The sequence below is a fragment of the Pituophis catenifer genome, unplaced genomic scaffold (assembly GCF_029215685.1).
Source record: "Pituophis catenifer annectens isolate HBS135680 unplaced genomic scaffold, rPitCat1.0.hap2 SCAF_2, whole genome shotgun sequence".
Taxonomy (NCBI): domain Eukaryota; kingdom Metazoa; phylum Chordata; class Lepidosauria; order Squamata; family Colubridae; genus Pituophis; species Pituophis catenifer.
In genome coordinates this window covers 62,070,650-62,094,622 of record NW_027256882.1, presented here as the reverse complement: position 1 = coordinate 62,094,622, position 23,973 = coordinate 62,070,650, and the positions used below count along the sequence as shown (strand labels likewise).

At 38.0% G+C, this 23,973-nt stretch overlaps 1 protein-coding gene across 1 annotated transcript in view; it reads right to left on the bottom strand.

Annotated features, from left to right (window-relative positions):
• The window catches only part of ITPR1 (inositol 1,4,5-trisphosphate receptor type 1), a 282,837-nt gene that overhangs the window by 57,337 nt on the left and 201,527 nt on the right, over positions 1-23,973 (bottom strand). Inside the window, exons 41-44 of the mRNA XM_070933575.1 lie at positions 20,824-20,871; positions 17,195-17,327; positions 13,407-13,597; positions 1,617-1,797 (exon numbers count right to left, since the gene is read on the bottom strand). Of these exons, the coding sequence (XP_070789676.1) occupies positions 1,617-1,797; positions 13,407-13,597; positions 17,195-17,327; positions 20,824-20,871 (553 nt within the window). The remainder of the gene's footprint in view (positions 1-1,616; positions 1,798-13,406; positions 13,598-17,194; positions 17,328-20,823; positions 20,872-23,973) is intronic.

Here is a 23,973-nt window from a genome sequence, read left to right as displayed (position 1 = left end):
TAGGTTAGTATAATAAGCTTAACAAGCCAGCCTGATTCATCTCCTTTCTTAGCAATACAGAAAAAGACCATTCTCTGTAGATTAAATAAACATAAATGCAGTCATTAAAAGTTTTAGTAAATGATGCTTAGTTATTGACTTGCTGGCAGGGGTCTAGAGACTGCCACCAAAACACCTAGTACGTGAAACACTATCAAGTCCTAATTTTCTCTGTGTTCACTGAAAGTATAGTATAATTCCTTTGGATCAACAGAAATTCCTCCTCCTTTTACACTTCAGCATATTGGATTGGATCCAGGTTCTGTCACGATTAGAGCAGACTGCTCAGATTTAATGAAACTCGAGACAGCCACTGATTCAAATGAGCATAGTTTACATTGGACAAGGCAACAGACATTACGGATCACGGTTAGGGTGCTAGATTAGTGCCAGGGAGACCCAGGTTCTAGATTTCCTTGAAAGATGGGAGCTAGCTCGATGATGCCAGGTCAGTTACTTCCTCTCAGCCCTAAATGGCAGCTGAAAGACTGCCTCTGTTATGTCAACAAAAGCAACTTCAGTGGGGGGGAAAAAAACTCGCAGATCCTGCAGTCAAGTGGGATAAATGCTGGAAAGAGCAACCACCATTTTAAAAATGACCAACTGTGGATGCAGCTTATTCTCATGCTGTCATTTTTTATTGTTTAATGAATAAAAATCCAAACTCTGCTTGGACAAGGATTCAAAAGAAGAGGCAACTATGCCTCCTTGACCCCCACTGATATCTTAACTATTTATGAGGAAGAATTCTCCAAAATAGCATAGCCAGGAACATATTGACAAAAATCCTGTGAAATACTCAGGGAAACCTGGGCATGTCCTGCTGGGCAATAAATATGTGTAAATATATATTCTTGACTAATAGAAACTACCTAGTACACCAATGTTAGGAACAACTTCCTAGTGCAATAACTATTAAATATTAGGAACAATCTATTTTATCTCATCCTTATTGGCTAATATGTACTGATTGATCATATTTGCATGTCAGAACAGTGCACCAAGTGATAGAGAAGTTTAAGATTTAATTCTGAAAGTGCATCTTAATTCATAGGAGCATGGTGGCTCTCGTGGTTAGGATGCTGGGTTGGAGATTAGTAAAGTCTGCATTTGGGATGAGCTCTTTTCTTTTGCTCCAGCTCCTGCTGGGGACATGAAAGGAATCCCCAACTGGGTGTTGTCTCCACCCCCCACCCTGGAGAATGGTGATGTCACCAGCTAATCTTTCCAACCAGGAAGTGATTGAAAAAAACAATCTAATTCAACTTTAGACTGAATTGAGAAAGTCTGCTTTTAATTACAGAATTCTAGATCCTACTGCCTGCAGAGCAAAGAATGTTAAGTGAAAAAAATGAAGCAACACATCAAGCTGGCTGGCATACTAATGTTGAGAATACCTGTCACCATTTCAGTAATTGCCATTTCCCAAAAGGTTGAGGAAAGAAGATGATGTCATGGCAGGACAGCACTCTTTTCCTTGCTGTGAACCAGAATCAAGGGATCAATACAATACTTAATCACATGATGAATTATTTACTTTCAGTTGGCCATACTCTACAGTAGCTCTGAAACCTTACCTCTCTTCCTTGCTGGCACATCTCTGTCAGAATCATCATCTTTCTTTTTATTTCCTAAATCACTAGTGTTAACTGTGACTGTGGCCTTGATTTCTTGCTGAGCAACTTTCATACGATCATAAAAAACTTTGAAGAATTTTTCTGATTTCTTATCTTCCATTAAGCGACAAAAAAAGGAGTGCTGTAGCAAAATAAAAGCCCAGGAAACTGATAGTTTAAAAATAAAAATGAAATATTTTTAATATCAAAGACATAAATTTTCAAAAAATCTAAACACACTCTTTATGAGCTCCACAATCAATCATTGGCTGAACTACTGCAGTATTACTAAACAAACACTGTTAAAGATAAACAATTGTAACCTCACAGCCAACGCAGAATTATGAATCAACTATCCACAACCATTAATTCGGAAGTAAGAGCAGAACAAGTAAAAAAAAAACAGTGACTATGGAATAATTTCTCCTCAATGTGGTTTGCCATTTATATATAAAAAAAGTTTACATAGGGTCATATATTTATAACTGCTGAAAATTGGGATATGGACAAACATAGACACACATAGAATATATGGCACCACCATCTTCCAAAACTTCCTGTTCCATTGCTGAATAGTTTTTCCTATTTCCATTCAAGTCTATTTTTATAGATATTTGAAGATGATTACAAACTTTGCTCATAAGCAGCTATTAACATGTCACTCTTCATATTTTGTATGACAATGCAATCTTGTATATATAACTCATATATACCATAGGTGCTACCGAGATCAGTAAGGCTTACTCCTAAATAAGTGTTACAAGGTTGCTGCCTTAACATACAACCTATTTGTGGGAAGTCTTGCATATATCTCAAATGTTCATTGAAGTATTCAGTAAAACAGAATATGTGAATGAGTCAGTCACATGCATCATACAACTACCTGCAACTACTGCAGCTATCTGTTAAGTGTATAATACCATGCCCTAACAGAATAACAAAATTACAAGAGTAACAGAATAACAGAGTTGGAAGGAACCTTGGAGGTCTTCTAGTCCAACCCCTGCAGAAGCAGGAAGCCTTATACCAGAGCTGTCAAACTCCGGCCCACAGGCTGGATGCATCACGCACTGTTCACGCCCAGTTTAGCAAAGGGGAAAAAAGTCTCGATACGCTACGTGACACTGCCATGACAATGTGAGTTTGACACGCCTGTCTGATACCATTCCAGACAAGTGTCTGCCTAGTCTCCTCTTAAAAGCCTCCAGAGATGCAGCACCCACAACTTCTAAAGGGGAGCCATTCCATTGGTTAATTGTTCTCACTGTTGGGAAATTTCTCCTTAATTCCAGGTTGCTTCTCTCCTTGATTAGTTTCCATCCATTGTTTCTTGTCTTGCCTTCTGGGTACTTTGGAAAATAGGTCTCTTCTATTATGTAACATGTAGACCTGCTGCACCCAAAGGATTCAAGACATAAAAGCAAAGGTATGCACTACATTGCATATGCTGATCATAACAAATAACTTCGAAAGAGAATTAAAACACTTTTGCCTGTTGCTGCAATTAGCCTATATGAAATGTGTGTGTGTATGCGTGCACACACACGTGTGTGTGGGTAAATAAATCGTAAGAAAGACAGATAGGTTCATTTGGTGTACGTGACTTGTAATGCTGAGAAGTAACACTACTTTCAAATAACTCTGCAAAGTACTGAGCAGAGACCATATGGTTGAAAGCACCTGACAACCAAGGATATGATTACACAAATCAGAAAAGGAGCAAGTAGGTCACCTTATGCAGAGAATTACAAAGTTAGCATTCTTCTGTGGATAATGTTGCAATCAGTTCTACTATGACACAAATCACATGTACTGAACTGCTCTTCTCTAGTTTCTGCATCTTGAAATGGTCTACTCTAAGCGAGATCATGTCGGGAACTCACCTGCTATCCCATTTCACTTCAGTCACATATGTGAGTACCATAGCTCTGATCTCTCTTTCCTTTACCAGTATTACACAATCCTATTTAGGAAGCCTCCACTGGCACAACATTTGCCCAACATCGATTTAACATCAATTCCCAATGGAAAGCCAACGGGACCCTGAATGCCCAGTTATAGGAAGTTATAGGAAGATATATAAATGACCCCATAAAAAAGGTGCCAAGCTTTGAATTACATCAGCAATGAACAATCCTGAATAGGATTTGCATCTCACATGGCACCTGGCAGGACTTCCTGTATAAATGGGGCACAGTATCTGTGAGGGATCTCACAAAGAACGATGGCTCGTTGAGGGCGCTTCCAAGAAAAGGTCAGCATGCAAGGATGCAATCAAATTAAGTCTTTATTTAGAAGTAAAAGTAGAGTAAAATAAGTTCCCAGGCATGGAGGCATCCATGCCTGGATTGAGCCCATGGGTCAGTCCCATAGGCTAGAACAAGAGCAGGGACTTGTAGACTAGTCTCCCATAGACTAGAACAAGAGCAGGGAAAAAGGGAAAAGGAAAAAGCAAAAGAGGGGAAGCAGCCCCTGTGCAGGGGTTCTTATAGGGCCCCTGGCTCCTCCCTTACAAGGTGTGTGAGGGGGCCGGAGGGCCATGAACTTTCCCCAATGGGGCTGCAGGGGCTGGAGCCCCTTGACCCACCAGTGGGATCAAAGGTGCCTCTTTGCCCCCATCTGGTGGCCTTTGAAGAGACTGCCATGGCTGGCACAAAACACCTAACAGTATCCTCCCCTCGGGTGATGGTGGGCAGTGGTGAGTTGCTCCCGGTTCTGTCCAGTTCTTTAGAACCGGCAGTAAAAGCGGTGGGAGGCTCAGCGCACCCGCCTGGATGTCATAATTGACAATCTGCGCATGCGCAGAAGTGCACGTCCTCCTGTTGCAAACCAGTAGTAAAGGTAAGTAGAACCCACCCCTGATGGTTGGGTCCCACATCAAATTCTAGATCATATGGTGACCGGTTGTAAACTGAGGGCATATACCAGTCCAATATCTGTTTTTTTAAAAAAAATATAAACGATGTTGTGCTTCAATGGTTAGATGGTCTAGACATTAATATTTGAAAATTGGATCTCTTTAACATTTATATTTTATTGGGTTAAACCAAGATTTTCAAAATGCAGCCATAGCTCAGTGAAATCCCATCCACTAGTTCTAGGCTTTATCAAACAGCAAGTAAGCAGTTTGCTGCCTTTTGGGAGACTAATATAGATCTATTTTGGACTAATTAGTCCTCATCAGTTAGCCACACCCTCATCACGTTTCCTCCCCGTAGAGGTCAAGTATTTGTTTTCTTCTCTTATCATAGGCCCTTTATGTGTATTTCTCCTCAGCCGGGTATTTTCCTACGTAAACCAAGATTTTCAAAATGCAGCCATAGCTCAGTGAAATCCCATCCACTAGTTCTAGGCTTTATCAGACAGCAAGTAAGCAGTTTGTTGCCTTTTGGGAGACTAATAATATTTCGGACTAATTAGTCCTCATCTAAAAGATACATGGCTGAGGAGAAATATATATTGCTAGTCCATGTATGATATGTCATACACTAAACAAATAATAATAATAATAATAATAATAATAATAATAATAATAATAATAATAATAATAATAATAATCCATACTAGGAATTCTCTCTTCTCCTCCTCATTTATTATTGTGCCTGGGAACTGCTTTCATCCAGGTTTCTTTTTTGTCATGATCACAATGTCACATGCCCCTCTTTTCTTCTGAAAGCTTTAGCATCTCTCATTTATTGGGCAACATTCACAGTCAGATCATTTACTATGATGTGCTACAAGCTGTTAAGAATATTTCGCAAGTTCTGGGCATCACAAAATCAGATTTCAGTTTAAGCACACTTATATTCACAGAGTTTATTTTTGATACTCAATAGATTTCTGAATACTGTATATATCGCAGATAAGCCAAGAATTTTAGTTGCCAAAATATATCCCCCAAATTGGGTTGGCTTAACTGCAGATGGTCTTATCAGCATATATACAATATGTATATGTTGTACATATTTTCGTACAAAATAAGCCCATCCAGATAAACCAACCTCAAACTGAATAGCAGTTTGCATGTCTCATTGTTTTAATTCCACAGTATACCACAGAAGTGCTGTTTAAATAGTAGAAACTTAGCATGAAACTATGAGTGATACAGCAATGCAGCTGACCTACTGGAACAAAAAGCTGAATTAATGATGCCTTAAGGATGGTTTTGTTCATAATAAATTTTGCTCATATTTGTGAATTTTTGCATTAATTATATGTATTGGAAACATTTACCTCAAATAGGATTACCTAGGTTTGTGCTGTAGTTGTAATTATTTATTTATAGTGCTAACTTAGACAACAGGAAGCATGAAAATTTGCATAAAGAAGTTTGGCTTTCACTCAAATTTAGTAATCAGAAACTCCCTACTGTCTGCTTGTTTTAACCTGACATTGCAGGTCTGTGGCCAGAATTCTGCATAAGCTATAGAATTCTAGCCTATATATTTCCGTAGAATTTATTTATTTAAATGTCTGAGAAAAGAATTATCCTTATGGAAAGCATTCATTTGCAGTGGGAAAACAATCCAAATGGAAGTGTAATTTTTGTCTTGATTCTAAAAGGTAAGAAATATACTTTGCTAAACATTTATCCTTTCTTGGATGTGATGATTCTATGAGCTTTGCAATACCAACATAGTCAGCTTGGTTTAGTCCAGGGGTCTCCAAAGCATGCTTCCAGAAGTTGAAGTCCATAAGCCTTAAAGTTGCCAAATTTGGAGATTCCTGATCTAGGAGTTAAGAAGCCAGGCTAGAAACCAGGAGACTGAGAATTCTAGCCCTGCCTTGGGCATAAAAGCTGGGTGATTTCAGTCTCATCCCAATTCACCTCACACAGCTGTTGTTGTGGAAAAAATAGGAGGACGAAGGCATATGTTTTCTGCCCTGAGTTATTTATAAAACATAATAAAGGTGGGATTAAAGGAACTTTTAAAATGCCTGATCCTTTTTCATATTTCAAAAGTGATTAAAGAGCCTCATGTTGCTGAAAATTATGTCTAGTTTGATGAAAAGAAGGGCTAGGGTTGACATCCTGGCAGTCTTCCAATATTTGAGAGGCTGCCACACAGAAGAGGGAGTCAAGCTATTCTCCAAAGCACCTGAGGGCAAGACAAGAAGCAATGGATGGAAACTAATCAAGGAGAGAAGCAATCTAGAACTAAGGAGAATTTTCCTAAGAGTGAGAACAATTAATCAGTGGAACAACTGGCCTCCAGAAGTTGTGAATGCTCCAACACTGGAAGTTTTTAAGAAAAGTTTGTACAATCATTTGTCTGAAATGGCATAAGGCTCCCTCCCTGAACAGGGGTTGGACTAGAAGACCTCCAAGGTCCCTTCCAAAACTATTATTCTGTTCTCTGTTTTTCAAAAACAGAAAATGCCAATTGAATCTTATTTCAAAGCTTGAATTTATATCAGCTATGGTTGAGCCAATAATTGATAGTAAGACAGCAGTGGAGTACTGTAATTACAATATCAGCTCTTTCCAGCTCCATGTGATCAGAGCAGCATCCTTTCATCAGTTGCCACTTCTACAGGAAAATACAAGAACATACCAAGAATCCAAATCACCAACAGTAATACAGCTGAAGCAGAAAACCAGACTTGCATGAAGTAAGAATTTTGAAAATGTATTTTTCACAGATAAATATTTAAAGACTGGTTTATCACATACAACACAGGATGAGAGCAATAGTAAGAACTGAAGAAACCCTCTCAGCTTGGTTAGCTTTGGTAGACAGTTCTTCCACAGAAGATTAGCATTTTGGGTGACTTTTAGCCAGCCATTTTGGATGTATTTTTCCATTTCCTCTCCTCCTCCTCCTCCTCCTCCTCCTCCTCCTCCTCCTCCTCCTCCTCTTCTTTTCTTCTGCCATATCCATCATTGGACATTGGCGATCATGTTGACGATCCTATTTTTATCAACAGCCGCATGAAAAAATGCTGTTGAGTTTTGTCCAAACCAGTCCCTTAGATTTTGAAGCCATGATGTTCTTCTTCTGCCTGGCCCTCATCTGCCTTCAATCTTTCCTTGGAGGATTAGGTGAAGTCTGTTGTATTTTTCTGGATGTCGCATCATATGTCCAAAATATTCTAACTTGCTTTTTTATGGCTTTGATGATTTTCCTTGGCTTTCCCAGGCGACTTATCACCTCCGCATGTTTGATTTTGTCAACCCAAATTAATTTTATATCCCACCTTAATTATTTTTATAAACAACTAAAGTAAATGAATATATCTAATACTCTTCCTTCCTCCTATTTTTCTCACAACAACAACAACCCTGTGAAGCAAGTTGGGATGAGAAAGAGTGACTGGCTCAAGGTCACCTTCATTAGGATCTATTTAGCTTCCTAACTTTTACTGAAGGTAAAGCTTGTCTTTACACTTACAATCAAATATTAGACTAAGAACTGCAGAGCCAACAAAAACATTTTAGATGTTCATTAGACAACCTTTCTCTTGTCCTGAAACTGTCTATTGGCCACTTCTGTTGATGAAATACCATAACTGAATTAAACTATTACTATCCTATGCATGGAAATAGATTAGGGCAGGGGTGTCAAACTCAAGGCCTGGAAGCTGGGGGTGGCCCGCAGGGTGCTTAGATCTGGCCACCCTAGAAACAACAAAGGACCGGCCTGCAGTACCTCTGCCAGCAAAAACGGAGCTTGGAAGGGCTGCACGCAGCCCTCCCAGGCTCCGTTTTCAGCCGCGACGGCCTCCTGCTGCCCTCTGCTAGTGAAAATGGAGCTCGTGGGGGCATGTGTGGGGCCGCCAAGCTCTGTTTTCACTGGCAGAAGGCCATAGCAGCTAAAAACAGAGCTCGGGAACTCGTTTTTGCTGGCAAGGCGCTTGGGCCACCACAGACGCCCCTGACACGAGTGACATCAAGCTGGCCATGCCCACCCTGGCCACGCCCACCCCCGAGGTCAAACACAACCCTGATGCGGCTCTCAGTGAAATCAAGTTTGACACTCTTGGATTAGGGCAAGCTTTTACAGCTAGCAAGACGTCTGGTAAGGAATCTCTCTTTTGTTCCTTAAGAGTTATGACAAGGAACTACATTCTGATTTTAAAATAACCAGAAGCACCAGTAGATTATCCATAACTAATACGGTCCAGTATTAGTTATGCTGTGACAAATCAATCCTCAGAACTGAGGCCAAAGTTACTAGTTTTCTTCCACTGGGAGCTAGCTACACTGTCAAATGGGCCATGGCTACCACTTGATTTCTGAAAAAGTCTTGCATGAGATGAGCCTCTGCAGCCCAAAATGCTAATTGGCCACCAGCTTTATATTAGGGACAAACATCCAGGGCAAGCATAGAAAGCAACAGAAAAGGGAAGAAGATTTCAAGTGAGCTAAGGGTGGGTTAATGTGCAAAAATTACAGGTAGTATCACAAGTTCTGCTCTTTTTTTTCCCTTGCACTGATTAAAAATGTAGCAGAACAAGCAGATGATTCTGGGTCTGTGGGAGTCGTGGGACTACGATTTCAATATATTTTTAAAAAATACCACTTTCTTCACACATTTAACACAGCTGCAGCAAACACACACCCACAGAAGTATAGTGAGCCTTTAAACCACACATTATCGGTACAGGAGAGAGAGAGACACATCCTACTTCCTTCCTGAATGAAGGATGCGTATGTGGGTGTGAGAACAAGGACATTTTACTGGCTCCTGGAAGTCAGCAATCCTTTAAAATATTTTCTTTCTTTCTTTCTTTTTTTTTGGGAAGAGACAGCAGAGAAAAGGGAACTGAAGAAAACCATGGCAACCAGTTAGTCCACCTACCCACACCACCCACTAGCTTCATTTGCTGACGCATAAAAAAAAAAGTCGACCAAAAGATCTCAAGCTGTCTCTACCAGCTTGAGAAGGTGAGCAAACCCTCAGAGCTCATTAAATTCCTCCCTTCGCTTGTCTTGTGTGCCTGCAGCTACTAGCCAGTTGAATATAAATAGAAGTTATATAACATCCTTGTTGGTTCCTGTGTTAAAAAAAAAAGTAGCATGACCTTGTTTTAAAAAAGCCTGCCTCTTCCTGCTTATCAAGGACTAATCCTTATAGGGATTAACCTGAATCCACCTGTAGCTGATTTACATGCTGAAAGAAAGTTACATTCAAAAGAAGCAAGCTCTGTGCTGTTCTGTCCTGATTTTCTGAGATGCTCTAAAATTTGTACGTTAATTACCTGGGAAAATCTCATCTTAGGAAGCCATTTTAATTAGCTTGGATAATTGCATTTTGTTTATACTTATAGAGCAGAAGACTGGACTATGATTTCCATTTGTAGCAAATACATCAAAAATTAAAAACAACTAAAGCTAAACCTGAACAGGGTTGCTATCAATTCTCTTTCTCCCCTTTTACACCAGGGGTGGGTTCTACTTACCTTTACTACCAGTTCACAACGGGAGCGCATGCGCAGATCACCCTTGATGACATCAAGGGGCAGGTGGGCGGAGCCTCCCGCCGGTTTTACTACCGGTTCTATAGAACCGGACAGAACCAGGAGCAACCCACCACTGTTTTACACCCTTGGTATTTTGTTCAGCCATAGTCACATCCACAGTCACATAGGATGACTTGACTACCCATCAACAGGAAAGTTAGCTAGTTAAGTTTGGTCTTTGAAAGTTAGCGGAGGGTTTTTGCTTATTCTGATCTTCTGTCTAAGGAGAGTCATACCCGCTCCCTGAACTGAGTCTGCATGCTGCTCATTACCCAAATGCTATTGCTTAACCGCCTCTTCTAGCTACAGTATTACAGGAATGGATGAAGCTTCAGAACAGGTGACCAGTACACTGTGCAACTTGGAATAACTGTGCTTTTATCAGGTTGAAAAACAGTTTTTAAGACTCTTCTACTTAGGTATGGGCCACAGGCTGGGGGAGAATAAGCAATGTAGTTGGTCTTCTATATATAGAGATGAGGGGAAGAAAGAAAATAGATTTGTCTTTAATGTTTTGGAACAGAAAAGAATTGAAGTTTGCTTAAATAACACTCCTGCCTATCAAACTTCTTTCTCTTACATTTTATTATCTCAAGTTCCAGTTAAGCCTTATCTTGCTGCTATAACTCCACTATTCCATTATTTTTTTTAACAGATTAATAGAACTGGAGGGGACCTTGTAGGTCATCTAGTCCAACCCCCCCCCCAAACAGGAGACCTTACACCATTTTTGACAGATGGCAGTCCAGTCTCTTCTTGAAAGCTTCCAGTGATGAAGCCCCCACAACTTCTGAAGGCAACCTCTGTTCCATTGGTTGATTGCTCTCACTTTCAGAAAATTTCTCTTTATTTCTAGGTTGAATCTCTCCTTGATCAGTTTCCATCCATTATTCCTTGTCTGACCTTCAGGTACCTTGGAAAATAGCTTGATCCCCTCTTCTCTGTGGCAGCCCTTCAAATATTGAAAGACTGCTATCATGTCTCCTTTTGGCTTTGATATGATGTCCTCCTTTTCTGTTCGAAGTCTCTTTGATTCCAGTCCTAGGTGGTTCTGTTCTTACCTGTTTATCTTTTCATGTTTCCTTCTTTAAATTAAATATTGGACAACTTGTTACAATATGTAACAAGAATTACATCCTAGTGGGCCATTAGTTAGAATGCAGTATTCCAAGCAAACTCTGCTCACAGATTGGAGTTTGATCCTGACAAGGTTCAAGGTTGACTCAACCTTTCATCCTTTCGAGTTCAATAAAACGAGGACCTAGATTGTTGGGGGCAATATGCTAACTTTGTTAACCAAGAGAGTGCTGTAAAGCACTGTGCAGCGGTATATAAGTCTAAGTGCTATTGCTATTCATTTAAAATATAGCCCAGTTAAAGGATTCAGGCTTAAATATGGGAATCTGATGACATGGGGTGAAACTGTTATCCTTATGCTGATGATATATCTGTGTCCTGGATCAAACAAATGATGTTTATGCAGGTTCTGCCTCAGTGACTGGAGAATATAGGGGTCTGGATGGGAAACAACCAGATTAGCTCAACTGAGTTTTGGGGATTGTGGCTTCAGGTTTTTTTGCTCTTTGGTTCTAGATGGAGTTGCACTACCCCAGGAAAAAAATTGGTATGAAATTTGGAGGTCTTTCTGAAGTGAAGATTTCTGTTTAAAGAGCAGGTGGCAGCCATGGCCAAAAGGGCATTTACAGAAAATATAATACTTGCAGCACTGCTCATGTTACACTTGGCTTAGACACCTGCACAATGGTTTACTACAATGGGCTCTATGTAGGGCTGCCCTTGAAGACTATCCAAAAGTTGCAGCTATTCCAGAATACAGTGTATGAGCAGTTATGAGCACACCTTGGTAGGCCCATTTTACACCACTCCTCTGTGAGCTGCATTAGTATGCTTTCAGGTGGAATTCAAGGTACTAGTGGTCACCCATAAAGCCCTCCATGGCATGGAGTTCAGATATTTGCAGGGCCGCTTCTCCATAATTGTTTCTACCTATTATCCCAGTATGTTTGACAGGAGGGGCATGCAATGGGTCCTTCAGTTAAAGAATGACATCTTATGCATCCTTGGAAACATGGTATTTGGTTGCAGTATCTGCACTCTGCAGCATCATATCACGTGAGATAGATTGTCCCTGCTAGCCTTTTGTAAACTGATGAACACCTGGATATGTTCCTGGGCCAGGGGATTGATAGGCGAGTTGGCCCATTGAAAACTTTCGATCTATTGTTTAGCTGGATTCATTCTGAGTGAGCATTGTTGCTTTTAATTCTTTGCTAATATTATTTTTTTAGTGTTTTAACATATTGTATGTATTATTAGTAGCATTTGTGACATGGCTACCATAAATGAATGAATAGTATTTAAAAATGCTATTTTCTAACAGAGAGCCAGTTTGATATAGTGATTAAGGCACAAAGCTAGAATAGCAATAGCACTTAGACTTATATACCACTTCATAGTGCTTTACAGTCTTCTCTAAGTGTCATCATATTGACCTCAACAATCTGGGTCCTCATTTTACTGACATCAGAAGACTGAGTCAACCTTGAGCCAGTGAGACTCGAACTGCCGAGAAACCAGGAGACTGATTTCTAGTTCCACATTTGGTATAAGTCAGCTGGGTGACCTTGGATCCATCCTTCTCTCTCAAACTGTAAGAAGTAAGCAACAACAAACCACTTGCAAAATCTTGCCAAAATCTCAGGGACTAGTGCAGGCAGTCACCAGGAGTAAAAACTGACTTAAAGGGACAAAAAAATGAGGTATGGCTGCAATAGAGAGCCGAGGTGGCACTGATTAGAGTGCAGTACTGCAGGCTACTTCAGCTGACTGCTAGCTGCAGTTCGGCAGTTCAAATCTCAGCGGCTCAAGGTTGACTCAGCTTTCCATCCTTCCGAAGTGGATAAAATGAGGACCCAGATCATTGGGGGCAATATGCTGATTCTGTAAACCACTTAGAGAAGGCTGTAAAAGCACAATGAAGTGGTATATAAGTCTAAGTGCTATTGCTAATAGAGCTCTTTGTTTTTGTCTTTTTAAAAAAATAATCTATGGTGATTTGAGATACTGGAAACAGGATACCGCACCCATCTGCCTCTGAATAAAAATATTTTTTGACTATTGATACTCCAATGGCAGCCATTTCTGAGAATTCATACACAATTCCAAATATTGTATACTAACAGATCTCTAACTAGCAGATTCCTGCTTCTTGGTTTTTTTTTTTCCTGTAAAGATTCAGAAATAGAAGCATGGGAATACTTTTCCTACCTGTATAATTGTGTTGCCACCTTCCAGTAGGGCAATAGCCAACAGGATGCTTTCATGGAAAACTCTATCACTAGTGGCATTCATGATGAGGTCTATAACTAGATTGGACGCTCCTTCCTTATCCAAGTGACACTGGACTTCTGTCAAACTCATTTCACCACGGTTTGTTGAGCTGGATCCCGACCCACCTCCTACAAAAAGAAACAAACAAAAATGAAGCCTTTGGGGTTTCTCAGCATTAGAAAAGGTGTTGCTTTCCTTCAAACAATTAAAGCAAGCAAAGAAAGTTTTAACTGTGAATGTGTCCTCGTTTATTATCTGCTTTGCACTATCATGCTTTGCTCTTTATGGTGTTAGCAAGTGATGGTGTTATTAGAAACGTTGTTTATTTTTTTAATATTCTCTCCAACCTCAAGGAGCTCAAATGTGATAGCATTATAAATAGAAACAATGTTAGAATGGTTTTATAACTATCATAAAACAATAATAAGGAGCCTGAGTGGCGTAGGAGGCTAATGCCTCCTAAGGCAGCATTTAACATCCAGCTGCCTGCAATTACTGCGAGTTCAATTCTCACCAGGCTCAAGGTCGACTCAGCCTTCCATCCTTTTAAGGTGGGTAAATTGAGGACCCAGTTTGTGGGGGCAATAAGCTGACTTTGTATAAATATACAAAAGTATGAAGGCTATTGCTTAACACATTGTAAGCCGCCCTGAGTCTCCGGAGAAGGGTGGCATATAAATCAAATTTAAAAAAAATAAAAAATAATAATAAATTACTAAACCAGGAATAAATTTAACCAATGTAATTCAAACCATTTGAAAAAGAGAGCCTACAAAACTTTTCTAAAAAGGCTAGTTCAGACCTATTACAGACTGATTATAAATCACCCAGAAAATTTCTATTATTAGGTGCAAACCAGGGGTGAAATTCAGCAGGTTCTGACAGGTTCTGGAGAACTGGTAGCGGAAATTTTGAATAGTTTGGAGAACCGGCAAACACCACCTCTGGCTGGCCCCAGAGTGGGGTGGAGATTTGCAATATCCTTCCCGCAGGAGTGGGGAGGGAATGGAGATTTTGCAGTATCCTTCCCCTGCCACACCCACCAAGTCACACCATGCCCATCAAGCCCATGCCTGTGGGCCCACAGAACTGGTAGTAAAAAAAATTGAATTGCACTACTGGTGCAAACTAGTATAATCAATTAATCAATTAATTAAATGAATATAATTATTCATTTAATTCCAATTCTCCTTTCGATCCTGTTGGTTAAGTTGGTTAAGACAATAAAAATAAATGTCATTTGGGCCTGTTAGAATACATATTATGATCAGAATTTAGGATTTACAAAGATTATTATTTGTACCCATGTGGTCTCTCCAAGTTTATCACCTCTTGTTTCATTCTTTAATACAGAGATATCACTAGACAATTTGCATGCAAATATTGAAAGTTATAATCTCTTTTAGCAGTCCCACATTTTTCCTTAGATCAGATAGTCTGACATTACATATAGTCCTCCTTTAATGACCACATGTTCAGTGACTGTTTTCAGTTATGATGGACTTGAAGGCTTATGAGCAGGGGTGAAATGCTCCCGATTCGGACCAGATCACCGATCCGGTAGCTATGGCGGTGGGTGGTTCGGAGAAACAGTAGCAAAAATCCCTGCGCTCCCCCCATGTCCAGCTGAGCCACGCGATCATCAGAGGCTTTTTTTTTTTACTTTTAAAAGCATTTTTTCTACAACCTCTTCGGCCGAAAAAATGTTTTTAAAAGTAAAAAAAAAAGCCTCTGATGATCAGGCAACTCAGCTGGGATTGTCAGAGCCTTTAAAAAAATTTTTTTTACAACCTCTTCGGCCGAAGAGGTTATAGAAAAAATGCTTTTAAAAGTTAAAAAAAAAAGTTGGCCACACCCACCCAGTCACATTAACCCCCCCCACCAAGCCACGCCCACAGAACCGGTAGTAACTAATTTTACATTTCACCACTGCTTATGAGCCATGGTGGTGTAGTGACTAGAATGCAGTCTTGCAGGCAAACACAACCAGGAGTTTAATCCTGATCAGCTCAAGGTTGACTCAGCCTTCCATCCTTCCAAAGTTGGTAAAATGAGAACCCAGATTGTTGGGAGCAATATGCTGACTCTGTAAACTGCTTAGACAGGGCTGTAAAGCACTATGAAATGGTATGTAAGCCTAAGTGCTACTGCTGTTATGATCAGTCCTCGGAACTGCCTGCCATTATGTAATCATTATTTTGGTGCTTAGCAACCAGCTCATAATTACAAATGTCATTGTACTCCACAGTTGTGTGATTGCCATTTACGTCATTCACTTCCAGCTTCCAACATGCAAAGTCGATAGGGAAGGAGACAGGATGACAATCAAATGACAACATGCACCTGACAACTTTGCAGGATTTGCTTAACAATGGCAACCAGTAATACCACAACTGTTGTCATAAATGCATGTAGGCACGAAAGCTAAGATCTACAAATGAAGATTCAATTAAACTGATTTATTGCTAAAGCCTATGCACAAAAATCTTCTCAATTAATGGTCAAAACCTGATGGTGTATACATACATACATACATACATACATACATACATATCTTCTTAAGTTTTCGCAGGTGTACATATGCAAAAAATTAAAATCTCGGGTGTTTTCCCACGTCATTGTAAATAAGTTAGTTAAAATGTTTAAAATTCTGGTTAAAATCCCAGCTTAAAATCTTCTAAAACTCCTTACAGAGCACTCTGCAAGGTCCTTTAAAACCTCAGCTAAAATCCTACCAGTATTTTAAAAAAAATTTCTTTCTAGCAACGTTTCGACAGGCTCACAGCCCTGTCATCTTCAGGCTCTTGTTTCGTTTAGAAGCTATGGGTTCTAACCACTTGGAACCCATAGCTTCTAAATGAAACAAGAGCCTGAAGATGACAGGGTTGTGAGCCTGTCGAAACGTTGCTAGAAAGAAATTTTTTTTAAAATACTGGTAGGATTTTAGCTGAGGTTTTAAAGGACCTTGCAGAGTGCTCTGTAAGGAGTTTTAGAAGATTTTAAGCTGGGATTTTAACCAGAATTTTAAACATTTTAACTAACTTATTTACAATGACGCGGGAAAACACCCGAGATTTTAATTTTTTACATACATACATACATACATACATACATACATACATACAAGATGTTTTCCCCACAAGAATAACTCTTTGTGGTGCATGATTTGAGGGCAGGATTGGCCCAAAATCACCCACCTAGTTTCCATGCTAAGGGAGGACTACAACTCACAGCCTCTTGGTTTCTAGCCAAGCACATTACCCAGTACACAAATGGGCTACTTGGTTTTTGCTTTTTCTATCTCTTTAATAAATGCTAATATTTAATAAATAATTCCCCTGTGAGAGATGGGTGTTTGAAAAATGTGATATATATATATATATATATATAAATAAACAAAGAAATAAAGAAACAATAAATAAAACCAGTTACTGATTTTAATGAAGAGACTGTACCAAGAAAATTATGAATATCAATAAGTTTCACACTAATAAAAATGCATGCATAATAAATTAGAAAAAAAGCAAGGATGGGAGAAAGTTAACGAATAGACTAATTTCCAATACTTTAATTCAAGAACCAACTTTCTGAGTGACAGAGAGGTAATAGAGAATGAAAAATACCTGCTGAAACAGCTGCGGAGACTGTCAGCCAGATTTATCTAGCAATTAGGAGACAGAAGAGCCAACATGGCAGTCTCACAAGCAGCATTCAAAACATCCTACCTGCTCCTCCAGGTTTGTTGGGCCCTGCAGGAGATAAAGGTCCATTGCCAAAGCTGGTGAGGCTCTCTCGTCTTCCTCCACTTCTGATGTTCCCGTAGTAACGATTTACCAAAACCTGTCTCAGGGCCTCCCCCTTGATTCAAAGATATTGAAAGACAGAAACATACGATGAATGGAACAAGTGAGCCAAAGTCAACAAAAATAGTAAAACTGGATTTCAGCTGATCAGAGACACAACAGAAACAAAACTGGGAAGAAGAGCTATGAATGTATATAAACAACAACAGAAATGGGTGTACCTATACCCATTTAAAAATGTTATGTCTAGATCTTCAGATACATTTATAATTGCTACTAATAAATAGCTTTACACTAAAAAAAAATAGCATATTCTAATATGAATGAAACATGGAAAAAGCAGTGAAAATTGCATATAGGACACTGTCCTTAAATATTTAGGAAAGTAATTATAGTATAGTTCTGTGACTGATCACAATTATTGAAAGTATATATTATGCAAATTTTTCCTTCTTAGACTTCCAGAAAGATATTTCTTATCACAAAATATATATATATATATATGTGCATCTATTGTCTCTATCAGTGAAGTAAGCTGAATGTGTGTCCTATACTTTAGAATTTCCTAATTCAGTTATATTAACTTTTAAATTCAGATAATTACAACCTAAGATACACACTCTGACTAACAATTTCTTAAATTTTGAAAAGGAGGATCACGAAATGCAAATATTTCAACAGAAATGTCACATGATAGGAAATGGATACCACTGCCCCTTTCCTAATATCCTTCTTTCCTACCTTTATAAGCACAATGATAACCATTAATATTAGAACTGTCTACAAATATAAGACTAAGCAATTAAAGTTGTTAGTGTACACTTGTATTTCTCCTTTAATTTTCAGCAGCTGCGTATGAGGGCAAACAAGTTTTCTTGTTTTACAGAATACTGCAGAGATGATTGCCAGATTGGATGATTGCCCATCCAAATATCTCAACTTGGAAAAGTGATATTGGAAAGAAGTTCAAGCAGGTAAAGTTAACTAATAATAAACATTGTTTCAGGGTTGTTGTTTTTTTCTGTCTTATTATTGACTTCTGAAAAAAAAAAAGAGGAAGAGCTGTTCTCCCCTGTCAGCAATAAACCTGCTGGATAGAATCAGAGTCCATTTGTAATTTGTCTCATTTTATGCTCCATCACCCCTATCAGATGAACCACTATTCTTGACACATCCACTCTTGGCACAATCAGCACTGCTCTCGTGAACAGTTGTTGTGAAAAGGAGAACAGATTAGAATAGTTAGAAGTCCCAATATATCAATTTTGCAAGAGGTGAATATTGGCTGCTCTTTTATGAGATTGAAACACCTTTAACACTGTCTAAATATTCCTGAAGTGTAATTTCATCTAATTTCAAGATAGCATGGGGTAACTTTTTGCAAAAGGTTTCTTTTCTTTTTTTTTAATTTAAGAGTTATACAAAACTCAAATGCATAGAAAAATCAGTATGAGCAAGCCTCTTGAACATTCTTTTGTTGCACAACATATCCTTGGAACTGAATCAGCTGCATCCAAATTTCTTGAGGAGTTAAACACACTATTTATGATATCCCCAAATTTGGCAGGCTTTGTCCAAGCACTGGATCTATATTTCCTTATATATCACTCTCACTATTTCCCAAGATGTTCAGTATCTTTAAGAAGTGGAAAATAGATACTCTCAATAATAAAATAAATAATATTAGCAATAAACAGCCTGGAAATAACTTTTGTACCCACATGAAGTAATTATTTCATGTGCTTTGAATATTTAAGATATTAAGGTATATACTGTTTAAAAGTGGCCTATGTACATCGTTTCTTAAGAGGGCAGGGAAGAGAATATTAATAATTTTCTGCAAATAAAAATCACTTTTGTATTTTTCATTTTTATGTACATCTCCTGTTTTACAGGAATAGATAATAGATGTATCAGAGTCTGTACTGGTTTTATCGTAACTAAAGATAACTATATCAAGGATTATAGGAAGCATTTCCTCAAACACTAACAAGGTAATATGAATTTTGACTTCAGTAAGAGTTCTTATTCACACAATCTACTGACTCCAATGAGAAAGGAGTGCCACTCAGATTGAATTTGGTTCGCCTGCACTTCACATAATTGTCCTTTTTTAAAAAAGTTGAAAAATATTTGAGTCAGTTTTATCAGATAGAAAGAATTTCAGCTCAGTTACTTGAGCTGAGTTTGACCAAGGGACAATGCTCTAGTAACAGTTTTTCATGAACTATGTTATAGTGACATTTAAATATGCTTCATTAAAGCAAACTTTTCAGTATCATGCTTTCAGATTTACCAAACTTTCACTCCTATAATTCTTAGCATATATACATATCCCAAATTAGGCAATACTAATATCTGTTGTAAACAGTATTAATGTAAGAACAGAATATAATTACATGTATCAAGCTAACAATAATAATTTTCAGGCCTGATAAAAACTGAATTCAACTAACGATGGTTGCATACAGTTTGGGTTACATAAAACAAAATAAATAATCTATCTACCTATCAATCTATCTACTGAGATCAATTGTTTCATTTATATAATTTGAAAACGATAAAATCAAGCAAATTAATTGTACTTCAACTATGTCGTCTTTCTGCTTCAAAGAAAGCTTCAGTATTTGTTACCACAGCAACAATATCACTACATATATTTTAGATATACATTGAAGATAACCTTAATTGTCATCTTCACAGAAAAAAAGAAAGCACTCGTGATAATTAGATGTAGGTGTCTGTGTTATTCCCAATAAAGAGTAATTATCCAGGGAATTGCAGTATTTGTAAAAGAAAGCTATTACTACTGCAAAAGGATAAAATCTTCCATGATTCATCCTTTCTGAAATAAGTGTTATATGTAAAAGAACTGTATACTTTATACTGCTACAATAAATCTTCAGGATGATTACAGCCATTCAGTTTGTAAAGATATTTTTGTTTCTAATTCTCTGTGCAATAGATATTATTTCATTGATTGATTGATTGATTGATTATCAAACCACTCATCCTTCTCACAGAACAATTCTGTGCCATGCTCAACTGACAGAAAAAGATAAGGAAACATGGTTTACCAAGGCTCCAATCATTCAGAATTAAATGGAATTTTGCTTCTACTACAGTATTTATTTCTTAATTCATTCCCTGAAATCTAATGTGGTAAAGACATTATATAATCAAAGCAACAGTGCATCACCAAATACTTCATCAGCCCACAGATTTTAGGAACATAGTAGATTGACTTGTTTTTCAATATCATACGAAGCAAATCGGGAATCAATAAATCTTGCAAGTAAAATTCAGCAGTAGTGACATATTTAAAATAGGAAGAGAGAATATTATTTAACAACCTATATAACAACTTCTAAATGCACAATCCACACTTTAAAAACTGATTAAAGCCTCTTTTGTTTTCATAACATTTTGAGAGAACATTCTCATTTTTTAGATATATATTTTCCTTAATTAAAATAAATATATAAAAAACAATGAAGCCCTTCTGCAGTTCACATCATATTCATCTTTAGTCCACTGCTGAAGTTACATACCCTTTTTTGATCTTCAAGCTGTCTCTCTGGTAGACTTTGATCAAGCTCCTGGCGAGTATGGAGAAATTTTTTAAAAGATTGGTACTAGAGAGATACTAAATAAATTTAAAATAAACAAGCATTGCTCTTATACAATGGTTTATATCACTCAGAGTACTACAGGAGATTAAATCATGTGATTAAACAAATGCAGGGGTGAGCAATCTGCAGCCCGCAGATCCCAATTGCCACTACACATTCAAAAAATACAATTTTGAGCAGCAAAATTTTTCAGGATAAAAGTGGAAATTGGTATCTTATGCCTAATCTTATGCATCGTTTCCATCACCCATCTCCTCCCACTTATGACTGTATGACTGTAACCTTGTTGCTGGTATCCTTACGATTTATATTGATATTGTTTCCTGATTGCTTATTTGTAACCTATGACTATCATTAAGTGTTGTACCTTATGATTCTTGATGAACGTATCTTTTATTTTATGTACACTGAGAGCATATGCACCAAGACAAATTCCTTGTGTGTCCAATCACACTTGGCCAATAAAAATTCTATTCTATGGAAATCCAGATATCGTTTTATCCTTAAAAATCTCCAATCCTTAAAATTCTCACCAAAAGATCCACTTTTTTTTATCTTTCATGCCTCTCAGGGACATCACTAGGTCGACTTTCTGTGGATCTTGGAGACCAGCACAGTGGGGGGAGGGGTTCAAACTCAAGGATTGCCCACTCCTGAACTACTCAAAGTTTCCATCATTTAACTTTGATAGTATTAATATTTACATTCATGGTTTGCTTGCTGCTTTGCATAATAAATACAGAAAGCAGTTTGATTTACGTAACAATAGCAAATGCAAAAAAAAAATTGGCCGTCACCATGCTAACACATATTTTACACTGAACACACTGAACTTTACATACAATTCACTTTACTCAAAATCTTTCCACACATGGAAAAAACATTTATTTTCTGCCTGAAGAGATATCCTCCCTTTATCATAAATTTTTTCCTAGATACGGTAATTTATATGTTGTCTTGATTACCTTTTAAAAGATTCTAGGGGTGAATGGTTTTTTTTAAGACAATGCTAAAATTATAGCTTAATAGTGAGTGCATGAGGTATAGTAAAGCTTTGATTTATAGGAATTAGAAGATGATCAGGCTCAAAACAGATAGATAAGAGTTTTATTGCTGCAAATATGTTACATATGTATGGGACATTTGCCTGATACAAAAAATAATAATTATATAGAAATCATATGAAATAAAGACCTCAGGATTTAAGTTCTCTTATTTTCCCTGACGGATGAATTGTTGATTTTTCTTTTCCTGGACTTCACATTTATTTTATCCATATAATAATTTTGTTTGGCCTCCTTATCTATTTTTGCTCTTGTTTCCACACTGGAACTAGAAGCCCACATGGATCTCCTATTCCTACTCTCTGATCAGGAGGAAATGAAAGAAATTATCCTCTTCCATTTCTACATTTTTGTCCCCCTGGGTGGAGATTCAATTCTTTGACATAAATTAGGGATGATTCATTTATTCTGAGGTATTCTACTGTGTCTTCCTCCAAACAATAGGAAAGGATAGGTGTATGTGGAGATTAATCACTTGTATTTCTCAGTACTCCCTCCATTCCAAAACTCTCCTCTGCAACTTTCATCCCTAACCCAAATCCACTTCCCTTTCTTCTAAGAATCAGAATTCCTGGGAATCACTGAAGACAGAACTTGTGTCCAGTTAGGTGATTTGGCCATTAAGGTGCTGCAAATACTACTGTCAGCTGAGACAATGGGCATATGTGTCTTCTGCTGCTTCCCATGATCTTCCCATATCTGCATAGCCCTTTTTAAAATAGTAGTGACAAAAACTATCAAAGACAGCAGAGCACTTGTAGGAACTCATGACATGATCCAATTGATTTTTGAGTGGTTCTGGGTGGCTTCCCATGAGAAAATGGGAGATGTCTGGAATGGAAGGGAGTCAGGAGAAGAGGTGGTGGCTATTACAGGTAGCTTAAAATGAAGAGCTGTGGTGATGCAGTGGTTGGAATCCAGTACTGCAGGCTAATTCTGCTGACTGCCAACAGTTTGCTCCTCAACAGCTCCAGGTTGACTTAGCCTTCTATCCTTCCAAGGTTGGTAAAATTAGGATCCAAATTGTTGGGGCAATATGCTGGCTCTGTAAATCTCTTAGAGGGGATTATAAAGCACTGTGAAGTGATATATAAATCTAAGTGCTATTGCTATTAAAATGTCAACATTGGAATGGAAATATGAACAAATTATAAGCAAACTCAGCCTCACATAAAAGATGAGATCAATTGTTCTATTGGTAATATGCCTACCCATGGAAATATTGCTCTAAAGTGGGCAGTAGCCTCCTCTCTTTTACTATGTAACTTTTGTCAATCAGCAGAGGATATGTTGTTTGTTCAAAAGAGAACACAAAAATTCCAAAAACATACCAGAAGAAAACTTCTATCATAAATGAAGTTGTGATAAAACCTATAGTTTTTTTTTTTTTTTTTAAAAACACATGCTGAATATTAATCAAATGAGCTATCCCGGGAGCAAAAGAGAAAGATGAAAGCAACTAACTTTTCATCCAGATAAGAAGCTTGGCAGGGCAACATGTTTGATAAGAAGAAACATGAGCCTTGAAAACTGTTCTAACACAAGATCATCAAAAGCCATGACGAAGGAGACAGGAATTTCAAATAGCCAAATATTCCATTGGCCAGATGTCATGGAAAAACTGAAAAAGTTTTTTTCAACAGAAGGAGCAAATTATTAAAGTAATAAAGGTGAGCTAAAAATAAAAATAAATTCTGGCACAGTTTTCCCCATTCCTAAGAAAAAAAGATGAAGACAAAAAGAAGTTTCTTGAAGGCAATCTATCCCAGCCCATGCATACAGGTCTTGCTGCCGATAAGTATAGATTCAATCAGGCACAAAAAGAGCTTCCTTTCTGTGTGCCTCCTGCCCCGCATGTTCAATGGTTAATAGACATTTATAAAAACACTGAACAGCAGCGGATCTAGATTGCAACTTTTAGTATGCTATTTGATACTTCTCTTCAGTGGACCCAATGACAAGCAGTTGTTTGGTTATGATTTTTCAACCAGTTGTACACCCATCC